Here is a 25177-nt window from a genome sequence, read left to right on the forward strand (position 1 = left end):
GACACCACCGTCTCTCCTCCTGTTTCACAGTGGTACACAACATTACGAGGTCCACGCGGCCCCGTGTGAACAGACGTCTTTTCCTCTGCAGGGGGACGTTGCTGCTGTTTCTCCCCTGACGGCAAGGCCCTGGCGGTGGGCCTGAACGATGGTAGCTTCCTCATTGTGAACGCTGACACCCTGGAGGACCTGGTGTCCTTCCACCACCGCAAGGACATCATTTCGGATATCAGATTCTCGCCAGGTCTGTGACTCAACTCCCCTGTCCCCCAACCTTTGTCTCCCCCAAGGGAAAACCCTCCTCATATCCATGCCGCTGTGCAGAGGAGCTCAAACCAAAACCAAAGTCTTATGTAGGTGGTTGTTTTTATTTTTATTTCTTTATTTTTAGAGTAGTCAAATATTTTAACCCTTTATTTTCTCCCAATTTAGTTGTTTTAGTTGCCAGTGAATTCCTCCTCACACATTTGTGTGTTTCCTCTGCTGTTGTACCCTACTGGCTCACCTGCCATTGAGGAGCCATGCAGTGACAAAGATCACACTGTATGCACCAAAAATGTTGTATACTCAGCCAAATCGGATGCCCCACGGCAACGCTTAGTGTATGATCCTGCACACAAATAATATAATGAGCAGCACTTCTTACTTTCAGTTTCTGATTTATTTAGGCCATTGTCTCAATGTACAGTACACCCTGGTGCCCATTCATCTGTTACGGTGTGCGTACGTGCATAAACTTAAACTTAGCAGTAGGCTACACGATATTGCAGTGTAACAAACTATGAAATGAATTATAAGTTGAAAGTAGAGCATTGTCTGTTCATGAGGAAGAGAGACCTTGGTGCCTACTACCTGACTCTCCTCTCCTCTCCTCTCCTCTCCTCTCCTCCTCTCTCTGTTCCAAATAAATAAATAAATAAATAATAAATGAGTGCAATTAATTGTTATCTGCATTTGTATAATTAACATTTTAGACTGAAGTTCACTTAATGCTGATCTTCCTTGCATTTTAGTCTTTACATTATTGTATTCTATAACACGCTATTTGTTCTAACATAACAGTTCTATAGCTTATGTGAATAGAGACTGTCATTAATAGCAAAGATAGTAGTAGCCTAATAGTACTGTCATGGGGGGAGCAGTTGTCTGACCCTTGGTTCCAGGGAGGCACACTCTCACCTGGACCAGGGGAATATTCTGTGGTTAACTCTGTAATGAGGCCAGACAGCTGGAGAGGAAGGGGAAATGGTGAGCTCGGACAAAGTGAGAGGAAGAAACTCTTTATCCGGGACACTTAACCTTAATCTACAATGCAAGAGATCCTGTTTCTCAAGCCTACACCCATGGATCCACCCACACGATATGGTTTAGGAAAGTCCACACTAAAGGTTTATGAATCTTTATTGATTTTTTTTCCTTTAGGATAACTAGGGCAAATTTGCTAGTTATTGACCTGAATTCAGTTGTTCTGTTGTGAAAATTACTTTCCGATGTGTTCTCAAGAGATCACTCTTAAAATCACAGGAAAGGGTCTGGCAACCTACTTAAAATGCAGCTTGTTACGTAGGCTAGCAGAGGTTTTCTAGCGCTGAGACACAGAACAACGAGGTATTGTTGGTTTTATTTGCAGAACTCCCAATTGCCATCCAGACCATTATCAAAGTATTTTAACAGACAGGCTGCCCATTCCATGTTCATCCGGTTCAGGTGCTCTTCCAGCCAAGATTCCCTGTAGGAACAGGGTGGTCTATTCCTTTCCATTTTTACAGGATTTTACTTTTGGTAGATAAACAATGTCCGGAGCTAGTTAAGAGTAACTCCAACGATATCATCCAATTTTTGACACAGCAGGCATGCTATTGGACATTAAAGACTGATATTACTTCTAATCAGAGTGATTTAACAACAGAGGTGACCGTGCCTTTTCAGTGGCCGGCCCCAAACTCTGGAACTGTCTGCCCCTTCATATTAAGTCTGCTCACTCCTTAGAGGCCTTTAAATCTTTACTCAAAACCCATTTCTTCTCCCTGGCTTTCAATGTTTTTTTTTTTTTAAATACTGTTTTTATTAGGCATTTTTTGTATGACAACATCAGAATATTATCGACAGAGATACTGAGTAGTTCTGTTAAATAAAATGAAAGAAATAACAGGCAATGTAAATGTTCCACATACAATACATAATAAAAAAGACATATAAATGTGATAAACATGAAAAAACAAAAAACAGTTAAACAATGACAAGTGTGAACAGACAAACAAAACAGACAACAGGACAGACACTCTTGCTCTCAAACTTTCCCAACATGTTGTTGTAAATTAAGTGATTTACAGACATCCAATTTTCTATTGTGCTATCTATTGTGTAGGAGGGGTTAGCGTGCACCTATTGAAATATTCAATGAAGGGTTGCCATGTCTGGTAAAATCTATCTTCACTCCCTCTCAATTCAAACTTAATCTTTTCCAATTGTAAGTAGTGCATAACATCTCTCATAAGTGAAGTGTGAATCGAAACCTGTGCTTGTTGGCTTTCAATGTTTGACCTAATTAACCTGTGTACTGTTTGTGTTGCTTGGATTTTGTTTTGCTATGCTACTTGTGTTGATTGTATGTTTACCTCATGATCGTGCATGTACAGTACAGCACTTTGGTTGACCTTCTGGTCTTTGTAAATGTGCTCTAGAAATAAAGTTTGATTTGATTTGATTTGAACAACTGGACAACCTAGATTGCCACAATTGTGCCAACATAGATCTTGGTGTTTTCCGTCCATGTTGAATAATCTAACTGGGGTAATATCAGCTCTATTCATAATCTTGTATTGTATAATCCCAAATCTTAGTAGACGTAGATGAGCTCAAAGACAACCACCAAGACAACCACTGAGAAGCCTTTAGATATTCTGAGGTCATGCTCCCAATGCCATCTGGACAGAAGAATATGCATTAGTGACAGTAAACATTCAAATGTAACTATTTTAGACCATATCTTTTGACGAGGTAGATTTCATAAAAAGCTGATCTCACTCTGAACACGAGGCAGAATCTGTCCCACTGTTTTAATGTGGAGTGGTAAGTTTAATGTAACATGACTCATAAGTACCAGAGACTATTCAATTTGATGTACAGTATGCAAGACATTTGGTGTTGATCGACCCAGTGGTTTGCAAAATTAACCCTGGACACACAGACAGACCCTTTTCTAGATGTCTCACCCCATAGGAGCCATGCCATAAATAATATATTGTGTTATTGCCACCAGACAACGTCATGGCTCGTTAAACACGTTCTATTGTGTTTACCCAGGGGCAGGGAAGTACCTGGCCGTAGCCTCAGCCGACAGCTTTGTGGACATTTACAATGTGATGAGCAGCAAAAGAGTTGGGGTGTGCAAGGGATCCCTTAACTATATTACCCACCTGGACTGGGACAAGAGAGGTAAGCAGGCTCACTAATACTATTACCATGCTGCTCAGTGCTCATTCATGTACCTTTTGTGTCAGGAAAGTACACTGTGACATGTTACTGTGCAACTCGTTTTAGAGTGGGTGATTTATGAATTGTAATTGCACACACCGGGTTCCGCTCTACTTCACAGGAAAACTATTGCAGGTCAACACTGGTGCTAAAGAGCAGTTCTTCTTTGAAGCTCCTCGCGGCAAGAGGCAGACCATCCCGGCAACAGAGGTAAGCGGCAGCAGCAGCAGTGTATCAGTCTTTGCTGTGCCATGGTTCTGCCACTGTTGGCCTACATTTACCCCACAGTGTGTGTGTGTGTGTGGGGGGGGGAACTCAGTGAAGGGCACTGAAGCATTAACACGGCCCAGTTTTCACCAGTATTGTTCTAATTATGGTAGTGGAATTGGGATACTGTTTAGGGTTTTTTTTTGGTGTGACATTCAGACACCATGTGAAGCAAGTGGTGCAGGGGAGCATTAAGGGAAACAAGGTTTAGACATGATAGATGCCTTTAAGGATTGGTGCTGGCCTGGGTCATGTCTCAGTGGAACCACTGGTGTTCCTTTAGTCCTACTTGGCTCACCACTCCCCTCCACCTCCTGACACGATGTACTCGACCTCTTTGTCATTTCTCCATCGTTTTCTCTCCCTCTCCCTTCGCCCTTCTTACATCCTGTTCAGGTGGAAAAGATAGACTGGTACACATGGACCTGTGTCCTGGGACCGTCTGTTGAGGGCGTCTGGCCTGTGGTCAGCGAGGTCACTGAAGTTGCTGCCGCTTGCCTTAGCAATGACAGAAAGGTCTTAGCAACGGGAGATGACCTGGGATATGTCAAGCTTTTCAGATACCCTGTCAAGGTAAGACAACTTGACTATACTTGGAGCTTCCGGTTGGAACTGTGGAGATTAGGGCCGGGATTTGGCTGCATGGACATTCCAATGAACACAGTTGGCTGTGTTCACAGGTGGGGAAGCTGATTGGGGAGGGGATTCTCTGTCTCTGCACTAGTAACTCCTACAGATTGGTCAGGGTGCCTGTTCTGTTCAGCAGGGAGTGGAGCTGAGGAGGCTTCCTCTGCACGCAGTATGTGCAACTGGTGAAACACATGGTTGTCTGTATACACCCTCCCCAAGACCAAACAGTATAGGTTAGCAGTGGGACTAACTAACTAGTTAGTACATAAATATGGGGCAGAATTGGCTAAACTAAATTGGGAGAAAAAAACAAGAAAGAAATGGACTGCTTGTACCCTGCGTGGTTATCAGTGTTTTACTGTCTGATGGAGATTCTCATCAGATTTATCTCATGGCTCAAGGCAAGAGTGTTTTAAGATTTATGCTAATGTTATGTTAATGCTGTTATGTCACAACTTGATGCCAATCTCACACATGTTATAGTAAATAAACATTTTTCTTTACCTCCAGGGAAAATATGCAAAGTTCAAACGATACGTGGCCCACAGCACGCATGTCACCAATGTGCGATGGACCCACGATGATAGCCTCTTGGTGACGGCAGGTGGGGGCGATACCTGCCTCATGATTTGGGCCCATGAACCAGAGGGCCACCGGGAGATTCGACAGTGTGACAGTGAAGAGTCTGACATTGAGAGTGAGGATGATGGTGGTAAGATGGTTCTTCTTCTTATGGTAGCCGCTCCTGAACTGGCAGTATCATACCCAAAATGAATTGCATGAACAGAAATTCCAGGCGTTAGGTTAGCGATTGTTCCGTTTAGTTTTAACTGAGTGATTCTCAATCTTTATGGCTGATGACCCCTAAAGAATATTGGCCAATAAGTCTCATGACCCCCTAGAAAAGGTCACTTAGGTAGTCTGCAATGGGAAAAGGAAAATATGCACCTCTTCCCATACCTGTAGTTCCACCAATGTGATCTGGATGGCATGACAGGTGAATCCATATTGAAAGAACTCACTTGCGGGTGTGTTTCTCTGTTTCGGTCAAGTGTGTTTTATCACTTGCGGTCGAGGGTGTTTCTCACCTGTCAGTGTGCCCAGACCAATATAGGCGCACACACATATACACACACAAACCTCCTCTGAAAGATTTTCCCTCCCATCTCCCATTTCTCCCATCATTCATCAGGTTATGACAGTGATGTGACGAGAGAGAATGAGATCAATTACACCATCAAGGCCTTATCCACCAATGCACGACCCATGACAGGAGTCAAACCCCACCTACAGCTGAAGGAGCCCTCTGTGGATGAAAGGTAACCGGTAATGGAATCATTCTAAGGCCTAGACCAGTGGGTACCTCATACACAATCATAGAACTCCATGAATTTGGGGTGTCATGTATCGGTTTCCATGTACTGTATACTGTACATGGCTTCTGCATCAAAATGACACAAAACCACTGCCTCAGTCAACAGATCTTTTATATTTTCTGCATTTATACTTCCAATTCTTTCCCTGTCTCTTGGAAATAATTTGGTATTTTCAACTCTTCTTCTCTCTTTAATGGCTGTTCATCTGTCACTGTCCTGCTCTCTTCTTTAACACAACTTGAAGGCAGGGGGTGGTCAGGTAAGATCCTATGTTTACATCTCCTTATTGAGCACAAATGATGAAAGCACAGGGTGTGGGTCAAAGTCATGGCAAATGAGGCAAATTAACCTATGGCATCTCACATATTAATAAATATGCTATTTATTTGTTTTGTGTGAAGCATTGCCTTGTTGTTGCTATACAAATCAGATTTCCTTCCCTCGCCTTACCTCACCAGCCAGGTGAAAATGTAAACATGATGTAAACATGGGCAACCTAGAAGTGTCATCTATAACACAAGATTTGAAATGGTTGAGACAAACCTTTAAATTAAATCGCTCTCATCCTTCTATGATTAATAGTTCAGATTGAAGATAGGTTTGACAGTGCGTTAGTAACTGACTCAATATGTCAGATACTGAGTTAGATATTTAAAAATATGAAAATCCATGGCTCTGTGTTGTGATTTGACAATGATAACAGCATATTTAGTTAAATATACAGTGACTCCGTCGTACTGTAGTGTATAAATTAGGCTTTAGAAATACCCAAATAGCAGATTGAGGCTGATACAGCACATCATTTGTAATTACATAATTACACATAATTATATCATAATAACAATGACAAATTCTGCATTAGTGCAACAAGTATTCATTTGCCATGTACTGCAAGGTCTTGAAGGAGCATAATTCCCAGCTAACATTAGCTTTTCCCAGGGTGGATGTTTTCTGTTATTCTGAGTTACGGGGGGGTGATCAGTGACAGACGCTCTGTGCTTTGGCCGTTATTGATTGGCTTTGGACTGTGGTGAGAGCATCCACACACCAACAGGGCAGTGGTTGTCATAGAGATGGCCAGTGGTTGTTATGGTTACACCGTGGAGCTGACTGATATATTGTATGTTCTCAGTGGCTTGTGTGTTGTGTTACACTGTGTTGGTGGGCCCGGCCAGAGACCTTTAAAAGCCTCATATACCTTGTTGACCGGGGTCCTTACTGGGCTCCCTTCTTTTTCCCTCGACACCAGTGGTTCTCAAAGTGGGGTACAGGGAACCTCAGGGTTCCTTGAGGGGGTTTCCAAACCCCATACGGGTCTGTAACTCTGAGATTGTACAAACGGACCCATAACGGTCCATTTGGTTCCATTTGTACACTCTCAGACTTATCGGAGTCCTTGAAATGAAAACGTTTGAGAACCACTGCTCTACACCAAATCTCTTTGCTGAAAATGAGCCGATCTACAAGCTCTGCGCTTGTAGATCACAAAGTACTGTGAGCTTGTAGATCTTCTGTTTTCACCAAACGTTTGCCTATTTTCATCGAATGTTCACCTATGACTAGAATAGGGCCCTAAAGTTCATGTGGTTAAATGCTAATACCTGCTATTTCTTTGTTACTGCTGTCGTTGGTTAAGAGGGTCCAGGTAAGCTTGTGTGTTGTGAGTTTTGGGTGTGTCCTAATCCAGTGGTTCTCAAAGTGGGGTTCTTGGGATCCCGGGGTCCTTGTGGGAGTTTTACATTTTATATATTTGAAATATTTGAAATATCTTTAGAAAGTGTTTGAGAACCACTGTCCTAATCTACATACTGTCTCTTGATTTAATTCAGAAACCCTGAATAGATGTACTCTTACTTAAAAGGCTGTAACAGTTTACACACATATTCTTCCCATCATTAGTTGTCCTCCGGTTACTGCTCGTTTAACCCATTTAGGCCTGACCTCGAAATTTAAAAAAAGATCTTCTAAATCCTCCAGTTTTCTGAAATAAATATTTTCACGATTTTTCAAAAATATCAGACCTACACATTTGCCTGGCCTCTTTAAAGCCCTAGTATATTTGTACAGTATGTCTTCATTCATCCACAATAAACGTATCTTCCATCTTGACCACTGTACTGCACGCACAATGGTTAATAATCCAATAATACATTTTAACTACTCTACAATACACAGTCACTTTTTGGTGTGTATTTGTGTGCGTTGGGTTTTGGTGTGTATTTGAGTTCTACTGTCTGTTGCAGGCCTCCTGTCAGTAGAGCCTTACCACAACCAGAAAAACTACAGACCAACAATGTTGGAAAGAAGAAGAGGCCAATCGAGGTGAGATAGATCTAGACCTTTTCTCAGATCAGATACCTGTATCAGTATCACGTTGTGAGATTGTAGATCTGCTATTTTTGGTGCGAGAAATGACATGCATTATAAGACACATCCAGTTGAAATGTCCAGGTGTAGGCCAAATTATTTAAAAAAAAGTCTGCACACCGGAATACAGCTCCTTGTTCACAAATGTATTGGGGAAACAACATTTGATCCTTACAGATCTTCTTCAAGAAATTAAAAGAATAAACAAAACAAAAAAACTGATAATAATTAATCAGAAGCCGAATTGTTTTTATTGCCAGGTAATTTGTGGTGCATTACAAGCAAATATATAGATATATTATTTTCAATTATTTACTATTTATTCAAAATACAAAGATAAGCTAAATGATTATGTACTGTGTGTGTATATACATATGGAATATACAATACAATCTACAGACTACAGATACTGCTGTAGCAGTATTGGTAGATAAATAAATCAATATTGATTATTGCACATATATATTCCACAAAGCACTTATAATTATGTAAATAAATTATTGCACTTTGTTGTATTGAGTATACATCATGTACTCACTCACACAGACGGCAGTAGTATTTATACAATCATATAGTGGAACATTACACATCTGACGTCTGTTTGTTCATTTCTGTACTGTTCTGGTGGCAGTGAGGCCATCAGTAGGAGAGAGGAGGTGTGTGTGTGTGTGTGTGTGTGTGTGTGTGTGTGTGTGTGGGGGGGGGGGTCACAATTCCAGACATGGTGTATACTTAGTGTACGTTGCAAATGTAATAATTTTATCCGAAGACGGTGTGTTCCCATACACTCTCCAGACCACCTCCTCGGGGACTCTCTGACGATGCCGTAATTGAATAACGAACGTTTGGCATTTAGCTAAAAGCATCCCTGTTGTCATGGAGTCGACCTTTCCTTGACTTTATGCTGCTCCCCCCCCTACACCTCCCACAGGATCTGGTGCTGGATTTGGTGTTCGGTTACCGTGGCAACGACTGCCGCAATAACGTCCACTACCTGAACGAGGGGGCAGATATCATCTACCATACAGCCTCTGTGGGAATCGTCCTCAACTTAACCACATGTGAGTGACATAGAGCACTAAGAGCAGTGCTACCCCTACTTTTTCATGTCAAAGGCCCTCAAATTGATAGTTATTTAGCCACGGACTGCCGTCCCCCATCTGAGAATATGTTGTGCCGCAGGGACCTCCATACAAACATATTCCAAAGGTTTCAGGATTTTGTTTGTTTTTTCCTCAAGATTTTTGAAAATAGCAAATCTACAAGCTCTCAGTGTGTAGATGCTATTTCCGAACAATGTATAAAATTGGGTTAAAGATATTTTGTTTTATATTATTAACAAATGTTGTGTGTGTGTGTGTGTGTGTGTGTGTGTGTGTGTGTGTGTGTGTGTGTGTGTGTGTGGTGCGTGCGTGCGTGCGCTCCTGTCTTATCTTGTTCTTACAGCCTGCCAAAGTTTCTATGTAGAACATAGCGATGACATTCTGTGCCTAACAATCAATCAACACCCCAAATTCCCCAACGTGGTGGCGACTGGCCAAGTAGGTATGTCTGTGAGGAGTTGACCTCACGTGTCACAAGCCATTATTTTTCTTCCCTATACTGCATGTTGTGTTGTACACTGTGTTCAAGAGGGATTACTGTACATGTCAGTGAATCCGACCACCAACCCCCACTCTGATTTGATCTGTGTTCCAAAGCAACTAACCTGCATAATCGCCATCTATATGCGGTTGAATTATGGAGGAATTAGCATTCACGCTGCAGTGTTTGTTATACACGGGCACTTTCTAAAAGCTCTGAAAGGGCTGCTATTGTCAATTACTTTCTTAGTGATTATTCTATTGATTGCTTTTTTGATAAAACTAATGATCGAGAATCGCGTTTATTTGTTACGTTTTGTACAGATCTACAACAACACAAATCTAATTGATTTTATTATACCTTGTTGTCCAGCAGTGTCGCACAATAGTGTCACTTGATAATGTCACAAAAATCTATAAGCTCACAACGCATTGCATCGTGACGCGTTGTGAGCTTACTGTTGTGAGTCACTGTACTCTACAATAAATAATAGCAGCATATATACTGTATGTCTTCCTTCCATCATTTTTCCTATTTTGTTTTTTTCAGGTGATAGTGGTGATATGTCAGGTAAGGAATTTTCTGAAATGCATTGTTTATTTACCAAAGTATTTTAACAATGACTAGTGTACTACAGTTTGTAGTCCTGAAACACATAAGTGACTTTGCAGAGGTTCCCTCATCATTATTTCAAGTGCTTTTTACCAAAGGGTGTCACATGTTGTTCTATGATATAAATGACAGAGGTCTGCTAATATCTCAAGTCTCAAAATCCAAATAAGTGTGTTCATTTGTGGATATTTATCTGATGATATCTCATGGTGGAGTTAACTAATATGTCGTCCCAGTAGCTCCCTGTGGTATTCATTTCTTCCACAGAATAGAATTATACAGGTACATTTTTTCTCTCGCAATTCTGACTTCATACAATATTTAATTTAAGCATTCAGAATTATTTCCCACAATTGCAAGGAAAAAATTAAAACCTCAGGAGTCTCAGATATTAAGTAGCAATTGGAAGAAAGATACAAAAGAATCGCACCAGTGCGAACTGAGCGGTGGAACTGTACTTTTATTGTTATAGTTACAGTGTGTTATAGTTACATAGTGACTGTGTTATAATACTGTGTTATAGTGTGTGTGGTGCTTTGGAGTGCCTTGGAGCCAAGCACAGTTGTTGATCAATAGGTCCTATTCAGACAGGGGTCAAAGGTCCTACTCACGCACACGCACACACACACACACACACACACACACACACACACACTGCTCAAGAATACTTAGAATTTTGTAGAAATGGGCTTATGGAGAGCATAATATAAATGAGTTTGGACTTAAAAGATACTTTTGAAACACTGTCACCTAGTGGTCATTTCGTGTTAGATCAGTGGTATGCAAAATTTGCTCCAGAACACATACAGCAGATCTGCCATACGGACACACACAGACCAACACCTCCAGAACACATACAGCAGATCTGCCATACGGACACACACAGACCAACACCTCCAGAACACATACAGCAGATCTGCCATACGGACACACACAGACCAACACATACACACAGACCAACACATACACACAGACCAACACATACAGCAGATCTGCCATACGGACACACACAGACCAACACATACACACAGACCAACACATACAGCAGATCTGCCATACGGACACACACAGACCAACACATACACACAGACCAACACATACAGCAGATCTGCCATACGGACACACACAGACCAACACATACACACAGACCAACACATACAGCAGATCTGCCATACGGACACACACAGACCAACACATACACACAGACCAACACATACAGCAGATCTGCCATACGGACACACACAGACCAACACCAACCCTCTTATAAACGGCTAGCCTCCTGCTGAGCCATGTTGTAAAAACACCTTAACGTGATTTAAAGACTGTCACTGATTTTTACTGTTAATCTAATGACCACTATAAAATGTAATCAAAGTTAAATCACATTCATACTACAGGATGACTACTTAGTACTTCACCATAAAGTGTAATTTACACTTTATAGTTTATACTAAGTATGACGGTGTCACTTGAAAATGAATTGATGTTGGCAAGCGAGCAGTTCAAGTTTCCTTCTGTCCTTTCTCTCTCAGCTACGTCTCCTTCCATTCATGTGTGGGATGCCATGAGTAAACAGACGTTGTCGGTGCTGCGCTGTTCTCACTCCAGTGGGGTGTGCGCCGTCAGTTTCAGTGCCACGGGAAAACTCCTGCTGTCCATTGGCCTGGACCCAGAACACACACTCACCATCTGGAAGTGGCAGGAAGGTAAGGACAGGTCTGCTCAAATGGACTGTGAACGTGTTGTCTTGTCCTTCACTTTCACAAGATGAATTGTGGTGCTCTGGTTAATTAGTTCTGCAAAAGTGTCCATAGATCAATACCCTGACTGACGTTCCCTAACCCCTTGGTTTAATGACTAACCTTGCACTCTGACCCCTTTGGTCAAATCCTGTATATATCTCGGATAACTCACTGTTTGTAATCTGGTGACTGGTTATTTAAGATTCTGTGTAAGAATTAAACTATTTCTCTCCGTTCGATCCTTAAAACTCCTGCACACAGTTAACAGTGTGATCAAATGTATGGTTTTATTTCATGGTGACATGAACAGATAGTACAGCATTAATATGTGTAACAGTTCTCTGTAGCTCATTCTGTATTTGTTGTGTGTAAGCTGGCCTCATTAATTGTTTACAGTTGCACTCAAACACGTGACCTGATACATCTTACAATATATGCACTCTGTACGTACATACATCTGTAATTCACGCATCAAACTAAAAAAAACGTTCTCACGTAACGAGAACCGTTCGACCGAACGACTTCAAATTCGGCACACGTGTCGCAGGCGACCTGAGGGAGTGCAGAGCACGGTGTCGGGTTGGTTGGATAGGCGTTTGCCCGCCATGGCAACCTCAGCCTAAGCTTGAATTGTAATTTGGCAAATTCCCCATATCTGTCAAATTCCCCACACCTGCCATTTGATTACTTAGTCAGTCCAATTTTCACAGTCAGTTTGCACTCTTCAGATGTTATCTACACATTCTCCACAGATGTTTTCAACTATACAATGACTTTTCCATATGGGCACAAAAGGGACACAGACAGACAGACGGTTACAATGAGTACTCTGACAACGGGTAATGGGTATTACATAACAGGGTTTGGCATGCATTCCCTATTTGCATCATTCGCGAGTAGGCTGGCACCCAACGGGCTCTTGTCTAGTAGTTTAAAAACCAATACCGGCCAGCAGCAAACTCATATCACAGCACATAATTTTATTGAACTCTCAAAAGATACATTGAGGGCTGAAGCCTCTTTTTCAATGGTGCTACGATAGTGAGATTACAAATGTTTAAACTAAATCTAAACAAAAGCTAAAAAAGTCATCAAGTGGAACACTTAAACAAGTAAAATATATTATACTTAAATGGTCCAACTGACTCAGAGACTCATAAATACATTATGTGATATTATGTTTATTCTCTTTTGTCAATCAAGGTGCCAAAGTGGCCAGTCGGAGGGGTCACACTCAACGGATCTTTGTGGCTGAGTTTCGGCCAGACTCGGACACACATTTTGTGTCTGTGGGGATCAAACACGTGCGCTTCTGGACGTTGGCTGGTCGGGCGTTGCTCGGCAAGAAAGGTGTGCTCAGTACCATCGAGGATGCCCGCATGCAGACAATGCTCTCTGTAGCATTTGGAGCTGTAAGTCCATTTAAAAATATAATTAAAAACCTGAAATCTGATGTGCAATGCTTTATAAGATGCATTAATAATACTAGAAACATATGAACTATGCCCCTTGTAATTCCTGTTTATGGCATTCTTAGCGTATATTTGTTTAACCCATTTAGGCCTGACGTTGAAAAAGAAAAAAGAATAGCCGATCGACAAGCTCGTAGCTGATGAGCTTGTAGATCTGCTATTTTTCAATAGCTAAAGTATAACATAATGCTTAAAACACCAAAAGGTTGTTCCTGTCCAGAATGGGTTAAAGAAAAACACATTATTATGATATTTTACTATTATGTGATTAATACCAAATTACCTTTATAATGCCTTATAATCTTACATATTACCGTAATACATTTACAGTATCATGTTGTTCTATGAAATGCAAATGTGAATGTGCTTGCTCTGCTGCTCTATTAGGCCACTAGATTAGTGCAGCTTTGTTTTCTTTTCAGAATAACTTGACGTTTACAGGTACCATTAGTGGAGATGTGTGTGTGTGGAAGGAACACATTCTAGTCAGAATAGTGGCCAAGGCTCACACAGGGCCTGTATTCACCATGTACACCACACTGAGAGATGGCCTCATTGTCACGGGGGGCAAGGAGAGGCCGTGAGTACTGCTCTGTTTTCTATTGAATCCAATTGAATTATGTTCTGCATGTCTTGGTGTATAATCATAATTATTAAAGTAATATAATGTAAGATAATGTGGTTTTGGTGTTTATTGATCCATACTGCAGGTCTAAGGAGGGAGGGGCTCTGAAGCTCTGGGATCAGGAGTTGAAGCGATGCAGGGCCTTTCGATTAGAGACTGGACAGATCATTGACTGTGTTCGCTCTGTGTGCAGGGGAAAGGTACACTACAGTACACTACACAGATATGCGCCTACTGTAGCTGCAAATGTTATTACACTTATATAATGCTACATCTTCACTCATCAATGTTCATTATTAGAGTTCATGTTTCTCTCACTGATCCAGGGTAAGATCTTAGTGGGGACCAGGAACGCAGAGATTATTGAGGTTGGGGAGAAGAATGCAGCATGCAACATTCTGGTGAATGGACACATGGATGGGCCTATCTGGGGCGTATGCGCCCATCCCTCCAGAGATGTGTTCCTGTCTGCTGCAGAGGACGGCACTGTGCGTCTCTGGGACATCCCAGAAAAGGTCAGCACAAGCTATTTTGTAATATTGATGTCCTGACCTACTACTGTACCTGCACAACTCAATTACACAACGTTCTCGCCTTGTGGAAGTACAGAAAATGCTCAATAAGGTGAACCTGGGCCATCCAGCGCGTGCCGTCAACTACAGCCCTGAGGGGGACATGGTGGCCATCGGCATGAAGAATGGAGAGTTCATTATCCTTCTGGTGGCCTCGCTCAAAATCTGGGGTAAAAAGAGAGACCGCCGCTCCCCCATCCAGGATATCAGGTCAGAGACTTAATGTAATCCTGTTGAGGAAAGTTTGTTCTGCACCCTCCACAGAGCAAGTCTTTGAAAATTGCCTTTTCTTTTTTTACATACAGATTCAGTCCAGATTCACGGTACCTGGCTGTAGGTTCTACAGAGAGTGCAGTTGACTTCTATGATCTGACGCTTGGACCACAGCTCAACCGTATCAACTGCTGCAGGGATATCCCCAGCTTTGTTATGCAAATGGACTTCTCTGCTGACAGCACCCACGTCCAGGTACAGTAACGGTACACGCCGGAGAGATAATAATCACTTCTCAATTTGGGAGATCAGGCCTTGGTCTGGGCGGCACTGTGTTTCAGCTTGTGTGACTTACAGCTTCCTAATGTCCTGAACAGATATCGACAGGCGCTTATAAACGGCTAGTTTACGAGGTACCTTCTGGGAAGCAGGTGACAGAGCAGACCCATATTGATAGGATTACCTGGGCCACATGGACAAGGTGAGAATGCTGTGTTGAAGTAAACACAACAACAATATTGTGCACTCCATTGATAGGTCCTGCTTAACGATGTTGTGTCTGTTCAGTGTCCTTGGGGACGAGGTTATAGGGGTCTGGTCCCGAAACACAGACAAAGCGGACGTCACATGCTCCTGCGTGTCTCACTCAGGCCTCAACATTGTCACAGGGGATGACTTTGGAATGGTAAAGCTGTTTGACTTCCCATGCCCAGAGAAGTTTGTAAGTATTATTATAATACCATTTCCTTTGCTACTGATTCCATTGATGGATACAGTATTACAGTATTAGTAAGAACAGTATTATTTTATCTTAAGAATTGTACATGTGATCAAATCTAAGGTCTAAATGACTATGCCACATTCAACATTAGACAAACTGATCCAACCAAGGGCAGGCATATCCTGTGCCAATGATTTATGAATACACTGTACCAGAGGTTTGATACAAGATTTCATAGCAGTGCCAGTGTTATGACTCGAGTGTGGTGTGACCCAAAAGCACAGCAAGGAGAGGCAAAGCAGAGTTAAGCTCACCCGGGCTGGTTTTTATTCACAAACACAGGGGGTGAAAAGAGTGCAGGGATCCGTAGGCTGCTCAACAGAGCTCGGGTCCCGGAAACACTGGAGAGGAGAAGAGAAGGTTGTCAGGTGGGGAGGTTGTAACTGGCCTGGGAGACAGGTGCTGTGGAGTGCTCTGGAGCCCCCAGGTGGCGCTGAAGGGCCCAGAACACCAACAGCATACAGATGTGAAGTCAATGGGGGGGCCAGATGTAACAGCCAGTTCAGTGTGGGCACTTCAGCTGTGTTGATCAGTCTTATAACTCCTAGTGAAGTTATACAGTAGCAGCTGATCAATCAGTACAATTCTGTCACCCTTCTCCTCACCCATAAAGGCTGGCTATGTGATAATATACTGTGATGTCCTCAATAATCTATTTACAGTGCCACTGACTTGATACATACATGTTTTGTTTATAATTTAGTTTGAAACAGGTCACATTGATGACACTTTGATATTTTATCCCTTGTAGGCCAAACACAAGCGTTTTCTGGGTCACTCAGCTCACTTGAATAATATACGCTTCACAAATGGAGATCGCTTTGTCATTAGTGCTGGTGGAGACGACAGAAGGTATGATTATCACGGTTATTACAGTAATTTAAAAATGATTGAAAAGTTTGAAAGAATACCTAAATATTGCATTTGAAAATGCAATATCTAGGTCTTGGAAAGGTTAATCTTAATTTTGTAGATTTGGAAAGGTTTTTCTGCACTGCTTCACATCCAGTGTTATACAGTCTACTATTTTTCAGTGGTAATCCCCTGAGAAAGGTTAATCTTTTGGTCATGGAAATCAAGCTAAAAGCAGACATGGAAAACCAGTCATGAAATTTGTATTTTATACTTATAATTATGAATTGTGTTGTTTATGACTATAGTGCAATTTAATTGAGAGAGTGAGAGAGTGCGGGAGGGGAGGGTGGGGAGAGGAGTGATATTGAGAGATACTGTGATAGATGGATAGATAACATGATCTGTCAAATGTTAATAATACATGTGTCCTTAACTCTCCATGCCCTCTCAGCCTGTTCGTCTGGAGATGTGTGCATACACCTCACTGAGCAACGTACCACAGGAGTGCTGCCTCTATGGGTCAACATGGCTGCATGGGCTTTTTCCAACATGACGATGGCAGGAGAGGAGCCTGCAGAATGATGCATGCCTCGGGGGAGAACAGACCTGGCAGCTAGGACAGTGTATGACAGAGGAAGTTACCCAACTCACTGCCTCAAAACTAGGTGCATGCATACGTGCAAGCCTCATTTCCACCATTAGCGTAGATCCTGATTGTCATCGTTTAAGAAGGGCACACCGTTGCCGCTTTGGTGGTGGAAATGATCCCATGAACATCATGTCAAGGATATGAAGAAAAAAAACATCTGTCTAATATCGGCAAATGATTTTCTTTCTTTTTGTTTTTTTTAGTACGAGTGTGTCGGTGTAAATGTCCAAAACGGCAATTTTGCCACTTGGTATGAGTTTGTGTTATTGACAATGCCATTTAAAAGAAGAAAATAAATACATGTAGCAAACTGAATTAGCCTTAATGTACTTTGAGCGTTTAACTGAGGAGGGTTTGGATTTGTTTGATTTTTTTTTTTTTTTTGTATCGTTACATTTTTTTTTTTTTTATCATGTATTTATTTACTTGTTTTATTATAAACAAAAATACAGATTATTTATACTCCTGTGGCCTTTCTCCTGAATGTAACATCCACAGTTATGTTCTGGATGTCAGCATGCCAAAGCATACTATGCACTGTATTCCTGACCTGGTCACTGTGTTACCCTGACGGTCTGTTTATGGTTTGTTTATGTGATTGTGTTGACTGATTGAACCTCAAACCTCCCTCAGCAGTGTGTTACCATGTGCGTACATGTACTGTACTGTAGCAGTCTTTTAGCTTGTAAAGTAATCCACATGTTGTGTGTGAATACTTGTTTGAGGATTTGTTTGTGGGCAATGGGCGTGCATGGCTTACCGAAAGACAATCCGTCTAACCAAATTCCTCAGAAAACAAAGGATGAAGCAGTAAATTGACATTTCAATGCACTGTTGCATTTCTCCTTTGGTCACTTTTCAGTGTGCTGCTATGATGTAATATTTTTTTCAAGTTACCATTTTGTGTAATCAGATATTGCTTTAATGGAATGTTATATCGGAGGTAAAATATAAAAAGTGCAAAACATTTTGCTCCTTGTATTAATATAAATGGAAAAATAAATGTTGCTGCATATTTTGATTTACATTACATTACACCAATGTAAATATCATTTGTAGATATTATTTTTTTGTATATTTTTGTGAGATGTTTCTTAAATTCAACTTTAATAAAAAAAAGGCCACTGAAGTTTGTTTTTAAATGTGTGATACTAAATGCTGACTATCCTTACTGTATTGAGCAAACTACAAAACCTGCCAAAAGGTTTGTGATGTTCGACTAATGTGAAGTAGTTAAATTCACAAACTAATCTAAAACAGTCTTATCACCTATCAGTGAATGGCAGCTGACTGCCCTTTATACTTAATTTTAGTATATTTAATTTGATTAAATGCATACAGTATGGTACATGTTTAGTAATTTTACGACGGAAAATGCAAACGCCTGGACATTGGAGTAATGTTTCCCACTTTATTTTCACATTTCACACTTTATATATGGAATATTTACATACAATGGGAGAAACCAAGACTTCCAAACTATGATTGATTTCCTGTATCTGTTTGGGGGTCTAGGGGGTGTGCTTTGTACATCAAGCTATTGAAACAGGAGATACCAGATATCGGTCCCAGCCTTTCACCGTTTGATCTAGCATACAACATTGATGCATGCTGCTACTGTAGATGCATGCTAGATGTAAACAAAGGGTAAGTGTCAATGCATTTCCAATGGAAGTCACATGGTTTGACACAACATTGTTGTGTACGGCTTTCGGCTGTGTTTCGACTATGTATTCAGATGTATTCCCCCCCCCCCCCCAATCACAACACTTCAACGTAATTTCTTTGAGTGGTACTTCTGCCAAAATCCGGCTACTTCCGCCGATATACTCTTCTAGAGGCTAGAGGAATATATTATATAACAATTTACAATATTGTGGATCAATAAATTATTTAATTTGACAATATTTTATATTTATTTAGAGCAATCAGTCGTTCGAGCACCTTAGCAATTCTGATGAGTGCTAAGGCCATGTAGTATAATGCAGAGCAATAAATATTGTTTTTTTTGCCTGTCGTCAATATTTGGCCAAACAATCACTGTACCCCAGATCACTCAACTCCACATTGTTGAAGCACTGATGATTAAGAAGTTGCTTGTGCAAATAGGCTGACATTATTTAATGAATGTTGTGCATCTCATATATTTACATTGCATTAAGAGAACTATTGTTCATAACTTGACTGAGAAGGAACTGCCGCAGGAACAGCCATGATCTGCTTGAGGGTTCTTAACCATTAGGAAGGAGGAGCGTATCATCTCCTGGCTAAAGTCTAGGGTGGATCCTTTCACAAAGTCCAGACTGTCCTGGTCCACAATGATCCCAACTCCTTCCTGCTCAAACACCCTGAGGAAAGAACACAATCAAATCCTCAGTATTCATTTCACTTTGAGAACATACAAATATAAACATTTGTATAACTTTGGCAGTACAGCTTGTTGAGTTTAAAGTTATTTTGCTTGGAGATTGCATTTTGAGATAATAATGATTGGATTTTGGCTGTTTTCAACAGCGACTATCAAAGAAAGGAAAATCAGTTGCTGGTGTAATTTACCTGTCATCCTCTGTTACATTACTGCATACTGTGAACTTGTACTGGAATCCAGAACAGCCTCCTCCCTCCACATGGATCCTCAGATACTCCCCGTTCCCCATAATCTCCTTTAGTCTCTGGAAAAGGTTGGACAACGGTCGTGCTCAATAGCAGATTGGCCACAAATAATATTTGTGTATATTTCATGGAGATAAAGCCTGGAAAAGAAAAACTACTGCAGAGTGCATGTTATCCGGCTATACCAGAACGTCTTGTTAAACTGGTTAGATACTTTCAGCAGTTGTTTTTGTCCAGCCTACATTCACTCGATTTCTTTTATTTATCCTTTTTAGCAGGGGGAGACCCAGTGAGACCAAAGTCTCTTTTCCAGGGAAAACACAAGTAATAAGAAATATGTATACAAAATATATCTATCCAGTCAGCTACTACAGCAACCAGGGAAGACAGTTTACAACAGCTGTGTGCTAGAAAATAGAAGTCAATTCAAATCATTCCATGTACTGTGCAGCAATAAAAGACAGCCTTTCCCCATTCTGTGCTAAATTATATGGACACATATAAACATTGCAAACACAGTATATAATATAGTTATATATAGGATGTAATGAATAAACCAAAGCTAAGACTTTGAGCCCTGTCATGAGTACCTTAACACATGATTCACTGAGGTGGACTTTATCTTCAGATGGAGTTGACACCACTGCTTTCTCCTGAGCTGCTGAGTTAGTGCTGAAGTGCTGGAGCGTGGCTGTGTAGACAGGGTGAGGGCTTCTGGGACATCGTTGTAATTGCTGTCTCACATAGATATTTTGGAGAGACAATGAGGTCCTGTAAAAAACAAACAAAGCACAAACGTTGACACCAAACCTTACCACACATTTGATCAGTAGAAAGAAACATTGTGACACTGTAACAAGAGTACTTCTGCTCAGTAGACACATGTATCAGTCTGTAAAATTAACATTGGCTGGATTTTCTTGGCCCCACATTTATTGTACAATTTGTAGATATTTAGCACACACCAAATGCTAGGGCTTAAGTTTTGTCTTTTGCTTGTTACTGTATTAATGCTGTTTTTATATATACTGTGTTAGATGTACATACACACTCATATATATATATATATATATATAGTTAATTAATTGTGTACATCTACTTCAATTCTGCTTATGTACTTGTTTTATGTCTATCATCTGTATCTGTATCGTCTATAAAATACTAAATAAAGTTTACTGACTGTATAGAACAGAAATAGTGACAAACAACATCAGCAACTTGGCTAACATGTTAGCTGGCCAGCAGACACGATTATAAAATAAAGTGATATGCTCAAAGCTGCCTATGTCTACCTCAAACTGTTCAATTACAGTCATTCCATGCATCGTGCTGTTTGCAGTATATCGTAAATGAATGTTACCTAGCAATATTTAATGCTCTTGTTGTCTTTGTCGCAGCTATCATTGCTCCTCTCAATGACATCTTCCACAATAACATTTACATCGTCACATGATTCGCCTCCTCCCATGAAGACGACAGCTGGCGAAATTCGCCACGTTGATTGGCTGCGACAGATGTCTGTCTCCGAACAACACGCCTTGGCTTGACGTGATTCGTTGACATCTAACGTCAATCAAAGAAAGCAACTCGGTGGGTGCGTTAGGTTTACCGTCGTTCAGACCCGGCAAGCGGGCGGGGCACATCGAAAGACGCTTCGCTGGCTGCTGACGTGAAGCAAAAATAACAACCGGCACCTACGGGGTGCAGACTCGAACGTGTGCACTGAAATGTGTACGTCATCTCTGGTCTCGTGACCGTGAAATAAGAAAGGCTTAACAACATTCTGCACTAAAGTGCTGCTGCGCGGCTGCACTAAGCACTTGATTGCGGAAGCAAACTAAAGGTATGCATCTATTTGTTGTGCCCTATTTTGTTTTGTTGTGCCCCCCCCCCCCCGCGCTTAAGACGCCGATTCGTGGCTTGTGTACTTTTATATACGTTTTTATATTCGTTCTATATACGTTCTTGTGCAATGTTTTTAAATTTGTTTCTCAACTCTTGTCAGTTGAGGAACAAACAAACAGACCATTTGCAATTATGATGATGAAACGTCCTGTTCTTCCTTGTTGAATGATCCAGGTCACATACAGACTGTTTTTAATGTGCTTTTGTTTCACAGAAAGTAACAGAATCAGGGTAAACGAAGACGACCATGGACTTCAGAACTACTTGGATCGTGTTGTTCTCTCTGATAGTGTTCACATGTGCGGATCCAGTCAAATTTAGTGACTGTGGTAAGTGTTTAATTTGCTCCCCCCGCCTTTAAATGGAATTTCAGTTGTTGGAACAATTGAGATTTTTCCCCCTATAAAGCAGTGTTACTGACACATTTGGATTTTGTAGTCTGGTGTAAATTCCATAAGCACAGTGTGCGAAAATCACAACAAAAGTTGAAATCATGACAGCACAGCAGCAACAACAACAAATTAACAATAACTAACATCGGTGATTTTCAAACATTTTGTTGTCAAGGACCAGTGGACCACCAACTTGATATTATGGTTGCACACCCTGTTGTGCCCGGTACTGGTAGATCCATAAGAGTAGACTTGTTGTTAATTGAATTCTTTTACATTTTTCAAGATCTAGCAACATTTTTCTAAATGCCATATTTATGAATAGGCAAAGTAAAAACAGGGGTTAAACTGATTTCGATGGGGACCAACTGGAAAACCAGAGGTCCAGTCCAGACTAACCTTTTTCATACATTTGAGAACTGCTGTCTCAGAGCCTTAAGCCAGGGAAACCCTCGTGATCATGATTCATGGAAGCCTGTGAGACGAGAAAGCACAAATACTCGGGAAGAGGTCAAGTTAGAGTGACATACATTCTGGATTAGAGAGCATTTTTAAAGACTTCCAGACGGAAGATGTCCTAAGTCTTAAATGAAAAATGGTTTGAAAAACAAAGTTGTAACATACTTTGAGGTGCTTGAATGTGCTGTTGGCATGGTGCCTGCCTATATCTATATCCATATGTGCGCACTACACCTATGTAAATATTTACATTGGTTTTGTATGTATATAAAGATCTACTAATTATGTTGTAGTCCGCTCTGCATATGTTGTGTTCAGTCTTTATGTGCAAAGTGTCAGTGCACATAATGTTTAAATATTATTGTAGATTTTGTAAATTGGGAGCTCTGGCTCCTGTTTGTGCGTAACCCTTGCGTAATGCGTACACATACTGATTATCAAACGTACAGGGTACTATGGTACAAACAGAGTGTAAAATGTTATACATCTTTAATGTGAATCATCTGAAGTGTACAATCTGTTAACACGTTAATTCAATATTTACAATGACATAGATGGATAGATATCTTTATCTCGTGGGGGGAAATCAGTCGCCCAGAGGTGGCACAGCAGTTAAGGTTACAACTTACACAACTTGCATACTTTCACATGTATGTACCCAGGGACGAATAGTTTTCATAATCCTCATTGGGGCCTGTGATTCTGCAAACTAAATACTTCAATCAATCAATCGGCGATTGATTGATTGAATCACACACACTATCCAACATAAAACATTTTAAATGGCATTTTAAATAATTCTACTTTCCAGGATCTGCTGCTGGAAAAGTGGTCATGGTTGACATCTGCCCTTGTCCCAAACAACCGTGCCAACTTAAAAAAGGAGAGAACTATAGTGTCAATGTGACATTCAGCAGTAGTAAGTATCATTCAGAAATGTATTTTTTATGCGGTCCATGTCAAACTGGAAAACTTCTTGAATATAGATAAAGTAGAAAATAAATGTGCTTCACTGATGCACCTGTCTTTAGGTCAAATATCAATTGATTGTACTCATGGTATCTTTTGTCTTGTTATAGCTGTGGAAAGCAAAACGAGCAAAGCCATTGTCCATGGAGTAATTGCCGGACTCCCTGTTCCTTTCCCGATCCCCGATGATGATGGCTGCACATCTGGAATTCAGTGTCCCATTGAGAAGGAGAAGAGCTATACCTATGTGAATCAGCTACCTGTGAAGACGGTGTATCCCTCAGTAAGTAACGTTTTTCAGGCCAAGGACCTCTTAACTGAGAGTGATTGAGCAGGGAAATGAAAATTGCACTAACTGTGTGAAATTATGTTATTTATATACTGTCTGTCTGATAAAAATAATTATCAATAAATATCTTGAATGAAACAACTTAAACTGTCTTGGGTGTACACAGAAGCCAGAGTAAACATTAAAATGACCCCATTCATGTGTTAATAATAAAGGGAAGTGCCCCTTTTAAACCAAATATGCTTTGTCGTACTCTTATGATGCATCATGTGTTTTGCTTGGGAATCAGATTGTTTGCTGAGTGACAAAGTAGAAATTAGGATGCATGTGTCACTTCTCCTTTTGGGTCAGGTCTCTTTCATTTCCTCAAGTTATTTTTGAACGCAAGCAACATTTTTGACCGTCTTTTCAAAATGTCTTTATAGATACGACTGGTGGTGGAATGGGAGCTCAGAGATGATGCCAGCCAGGACTTATTCTGCATCAAGTTCCCAGTTCAGATTGTGAGCTGAGGTATTCACAGTACAATATAGTTTTTTTTTTTAAAGGGATTCAGATTTTCTGTCTGAAAATTATTTGAAGGGAATTGGTCGACATGATGATTTTATTGGTTCATTCAGTTGATTTTAGAAGGTATAGCTTTTTTCCTTGGTTTGCACCATTTTGTTTTTCCAAAATACTGTGCAGATATCTCAAAATCTGCAGACAAGTCTTCATCTTAGTAGTGAGTTTAACAGTTTGGAACATAAAATAATTAATTACCTACTCTTATTAATAAATAATAATAAAGATTACACTGAACTTTATTCTGACTTTGCGGTTTATCTTTCTAGATGTCTTTACTGGCTGCTGTGTAGTCAGACAAGCTTTATAGAATGTACTGTAATTTGTCTAACAAATGCTGCCAAAGCAGATCACTTTTGTAAAACATTTTTGAATACTTCACTAATAAAGATTGAACAATATCCAATTTGCTTTTCTTTGTAGTTTACTAATCAGAAACTTGCCAAATGTTTTCCAGAACTTTTGAAATTTGTTTTATTTTGGTCAATTGTACTGTCATTTGAATACAACTCGCTTGGTACAAGGTCAATAAATTATTTTTAGGTGAAGTTGATGACATAGTAATCTCCGTTTAAAGAAGAGGTTACTTGACAACAAGCTGACAGATGAAAGCATGGCAACAAAGGTGATATTTCCCCTCGTCAACAAGTGCTCTCAAAACTTGCTGGAGCTCTAATTCAGGCCTCCTTTGACTGCTTCCACCTATTGGTTCTTCAGCATCCCAAGGTCACTTCAAGCTTCAAACCTCCCAAAACAAACTGAAG

At 40.6% G+C, this 25177-nt stretch overlaps 3 protein-coding genes across 5 annotated transcripts in view; 2 read left to right on the forward strand and 1 right to left on the reverse strand.

Annotated features, from left to right (window-relative positions):
• eml5 (EMAP like 5) overlaps window positions 1-18248 on the forward strand; it is a 62575-nt gene extending 44327 nt beyond the window's left edge. Inside the window, exons 22-42 of the mRNA XM_083791321.1 lie at window positions 92-244; window positions 3307-3438; window positions 3599-3687; window positions 4141-4317; window positions 4885-5086; window positions 5567-5693; window positions 7994-8072; window positions 9049-9178; window positions 9564-9662; window positions 10251-10271; window positions 11846-12019; window positions 13259-13467; window positions 13950-14107; window positions 14238-14352; window positions 14479-14667; window positions 14762-14934; window positions 15030-15192; window positions 15315-15418; window positions 15505-15658; window positions 16470-16570; window positions 17025-18248. Coding sequence (XP_083647447.1) covers window positions 92-244; window positions 3307-3438; window positions 3599-3687; window positions 4141-4317; window positions 4885-5086; window positions 5567-5693; window positions 7994-8072; window positions 9049-9178; window positions 9564-9662; window positions 10251-10271; window positions 11846-12019; window positions 13259-13467; window positions 13950-14107; window positions 14238-14352; window positions 14479-14667; window positions 14762-14934; window positions 15030-15192; window positions 15315-15418; window positions 15505-15658; window positions 16470-16570; window positions 17025-17061 — 2786 coding nt within the window. The 3' untranslated portion in view covers window positions 17062-18248. The remainder of the gene's footprint in view (window positions 1-91; window positions 245-3306; window positions 3439-3598; window positions 3688-4140; window positions 4318-4884; window positions 5087-5566; window positions 5694-7993; window positions 8073-9048; window positions 9179-9563; window positions 9663-10250; window positions 10272-11845; window positions 12020-13258; window positions 13468-13949; window positions 14108-14237; window positions 14353-14478; window positions 14668-14761; window positions 14935-15029; window positions 15193-15314; window positions 15419-15504; window positions 15659-16469; window positions 16571-17024) is intronic.
• A 356-nt stretch (window positions 18249-18604) lies between these two features.
• isca2 (iron-sulfur cluster assembly 2) lies at window positions 18605-21308 on the reverse strand. 2 transcript variants are annotated; one of them, XM_083791242.1, is made up of 5 exons: window positions 21196-21308; window positions 20426-20606; window positions 19779-19894; window positions 19353-19570; window positions 18605-19319 (listed from the first exon to the last, which is right to left on the reverse strand). In XM_083791242.1, the coding sequence occupies exons 1-4, from the start codon at window positions 21270-21272 to the stop codon at window positions 19396-19398; spliced, it is 549 nt and encodes a 182-aa protein (XP_083647368.1). In that variant the 5' UTR covers window positions 21273-21308; the 3' UTR covers window positions 18605-19319; window positions 19353-19395. The 2 variants fall into 2 exon arrangements, with proteins under 2 accessions (XP_083647368.1, XP_083647367.1); XM_083791241.1 differs by having other exon boundaries at window positions 18605-19570.
• A 248-nt stretch (window positions 21309-21556) lies between these two features.
• On the forward strand, window positions 21557-24966 carry LOC310878101 (NPC intracellular cholesterol transporter 2-like). Of its 2 annotated transcripts, none has more exons than XM_083792216.1 (5): window positions 21557-21678; window positions 21955-22069; window positions 23403-23510; window positions 23671-23843; window positions 24275-24966. In XM_083792216.1, the coding sequence occupies exons 2-5, from the start codon at window positions 21988-21990 to the stop codon at window positions 24359-24361; spliced, it is 450 nt and encodes a 149-aa protein (XP_083648342.1). In that variant the 5' UTR covers window positions 21557-21678; window positions 21955-21987; the 3' UTR covers window positions 24362-24966. The 2 variants fall into 2 exon arrangements, with proteins under 2 accessions (XP_083648342.1, XP_083648343.1); XM_083792217.1 differs by having other exon boundaries at window positions 21635-21678; window positions 21965-22069.
• The last annotated feature ends 211 nt before the right edge of the window (window positions 24967-25177 follow it).

This window comes from Protomyctophum parallelum, assembly GCF_964188405.1.
Source record: "Protomyctophum parallelum genome assembly, chromosome: 20".
Lineage (NCBI taxonomy): Eukaryota > Metazoa > Chordata > Actinopteri > Myctophiformes > Myctophidae > Protomyctophum > Protomyctophum parallelum.

Coding starts and splice junctions, on each gene's coding strand:
- isca2 (XM_083791242.1), bottom strand. CDS start 21,272: ATGTTATTGTGGAAGATGTCATTGAGAGGAGCAATGATAGCTGCGACA. Junction 20,607..21,195: donor AGAGCATTAAATATTGCTAG/GTAACATTCATT, acceptor TGTTTTTTACAG/GACCTCATTGTCTCTCCAAA. Junction 19,571..19,778: donor AATGTAACAGAGGATGACAG/GTAAATTACACC, acceptor TTCTTTCCTCAG/GGTGTTTGAGCAGGAAGGAG.
- LOC310878101 (XM_083792216.1), top strand. CDS start 21,988: ATGGACTTCAGAACTACTTGGATCGTGTTGTTCTCTCTGATAGTGTTC. Junction 23,511..23,670: donor CAATGTGACATTCAGCAGTA/GTAAGTATCATT, acceptor GTCTTGTTATAG/CTGTGGAAAGCAAAACGAGC. Junction 23,844..24,274: donor TGAAGACGGTGTATCCCTCA/GTAAGTAACGTT, acceptor ATGTCTTTATAG/ATACGACTGGTGGTGGAATG.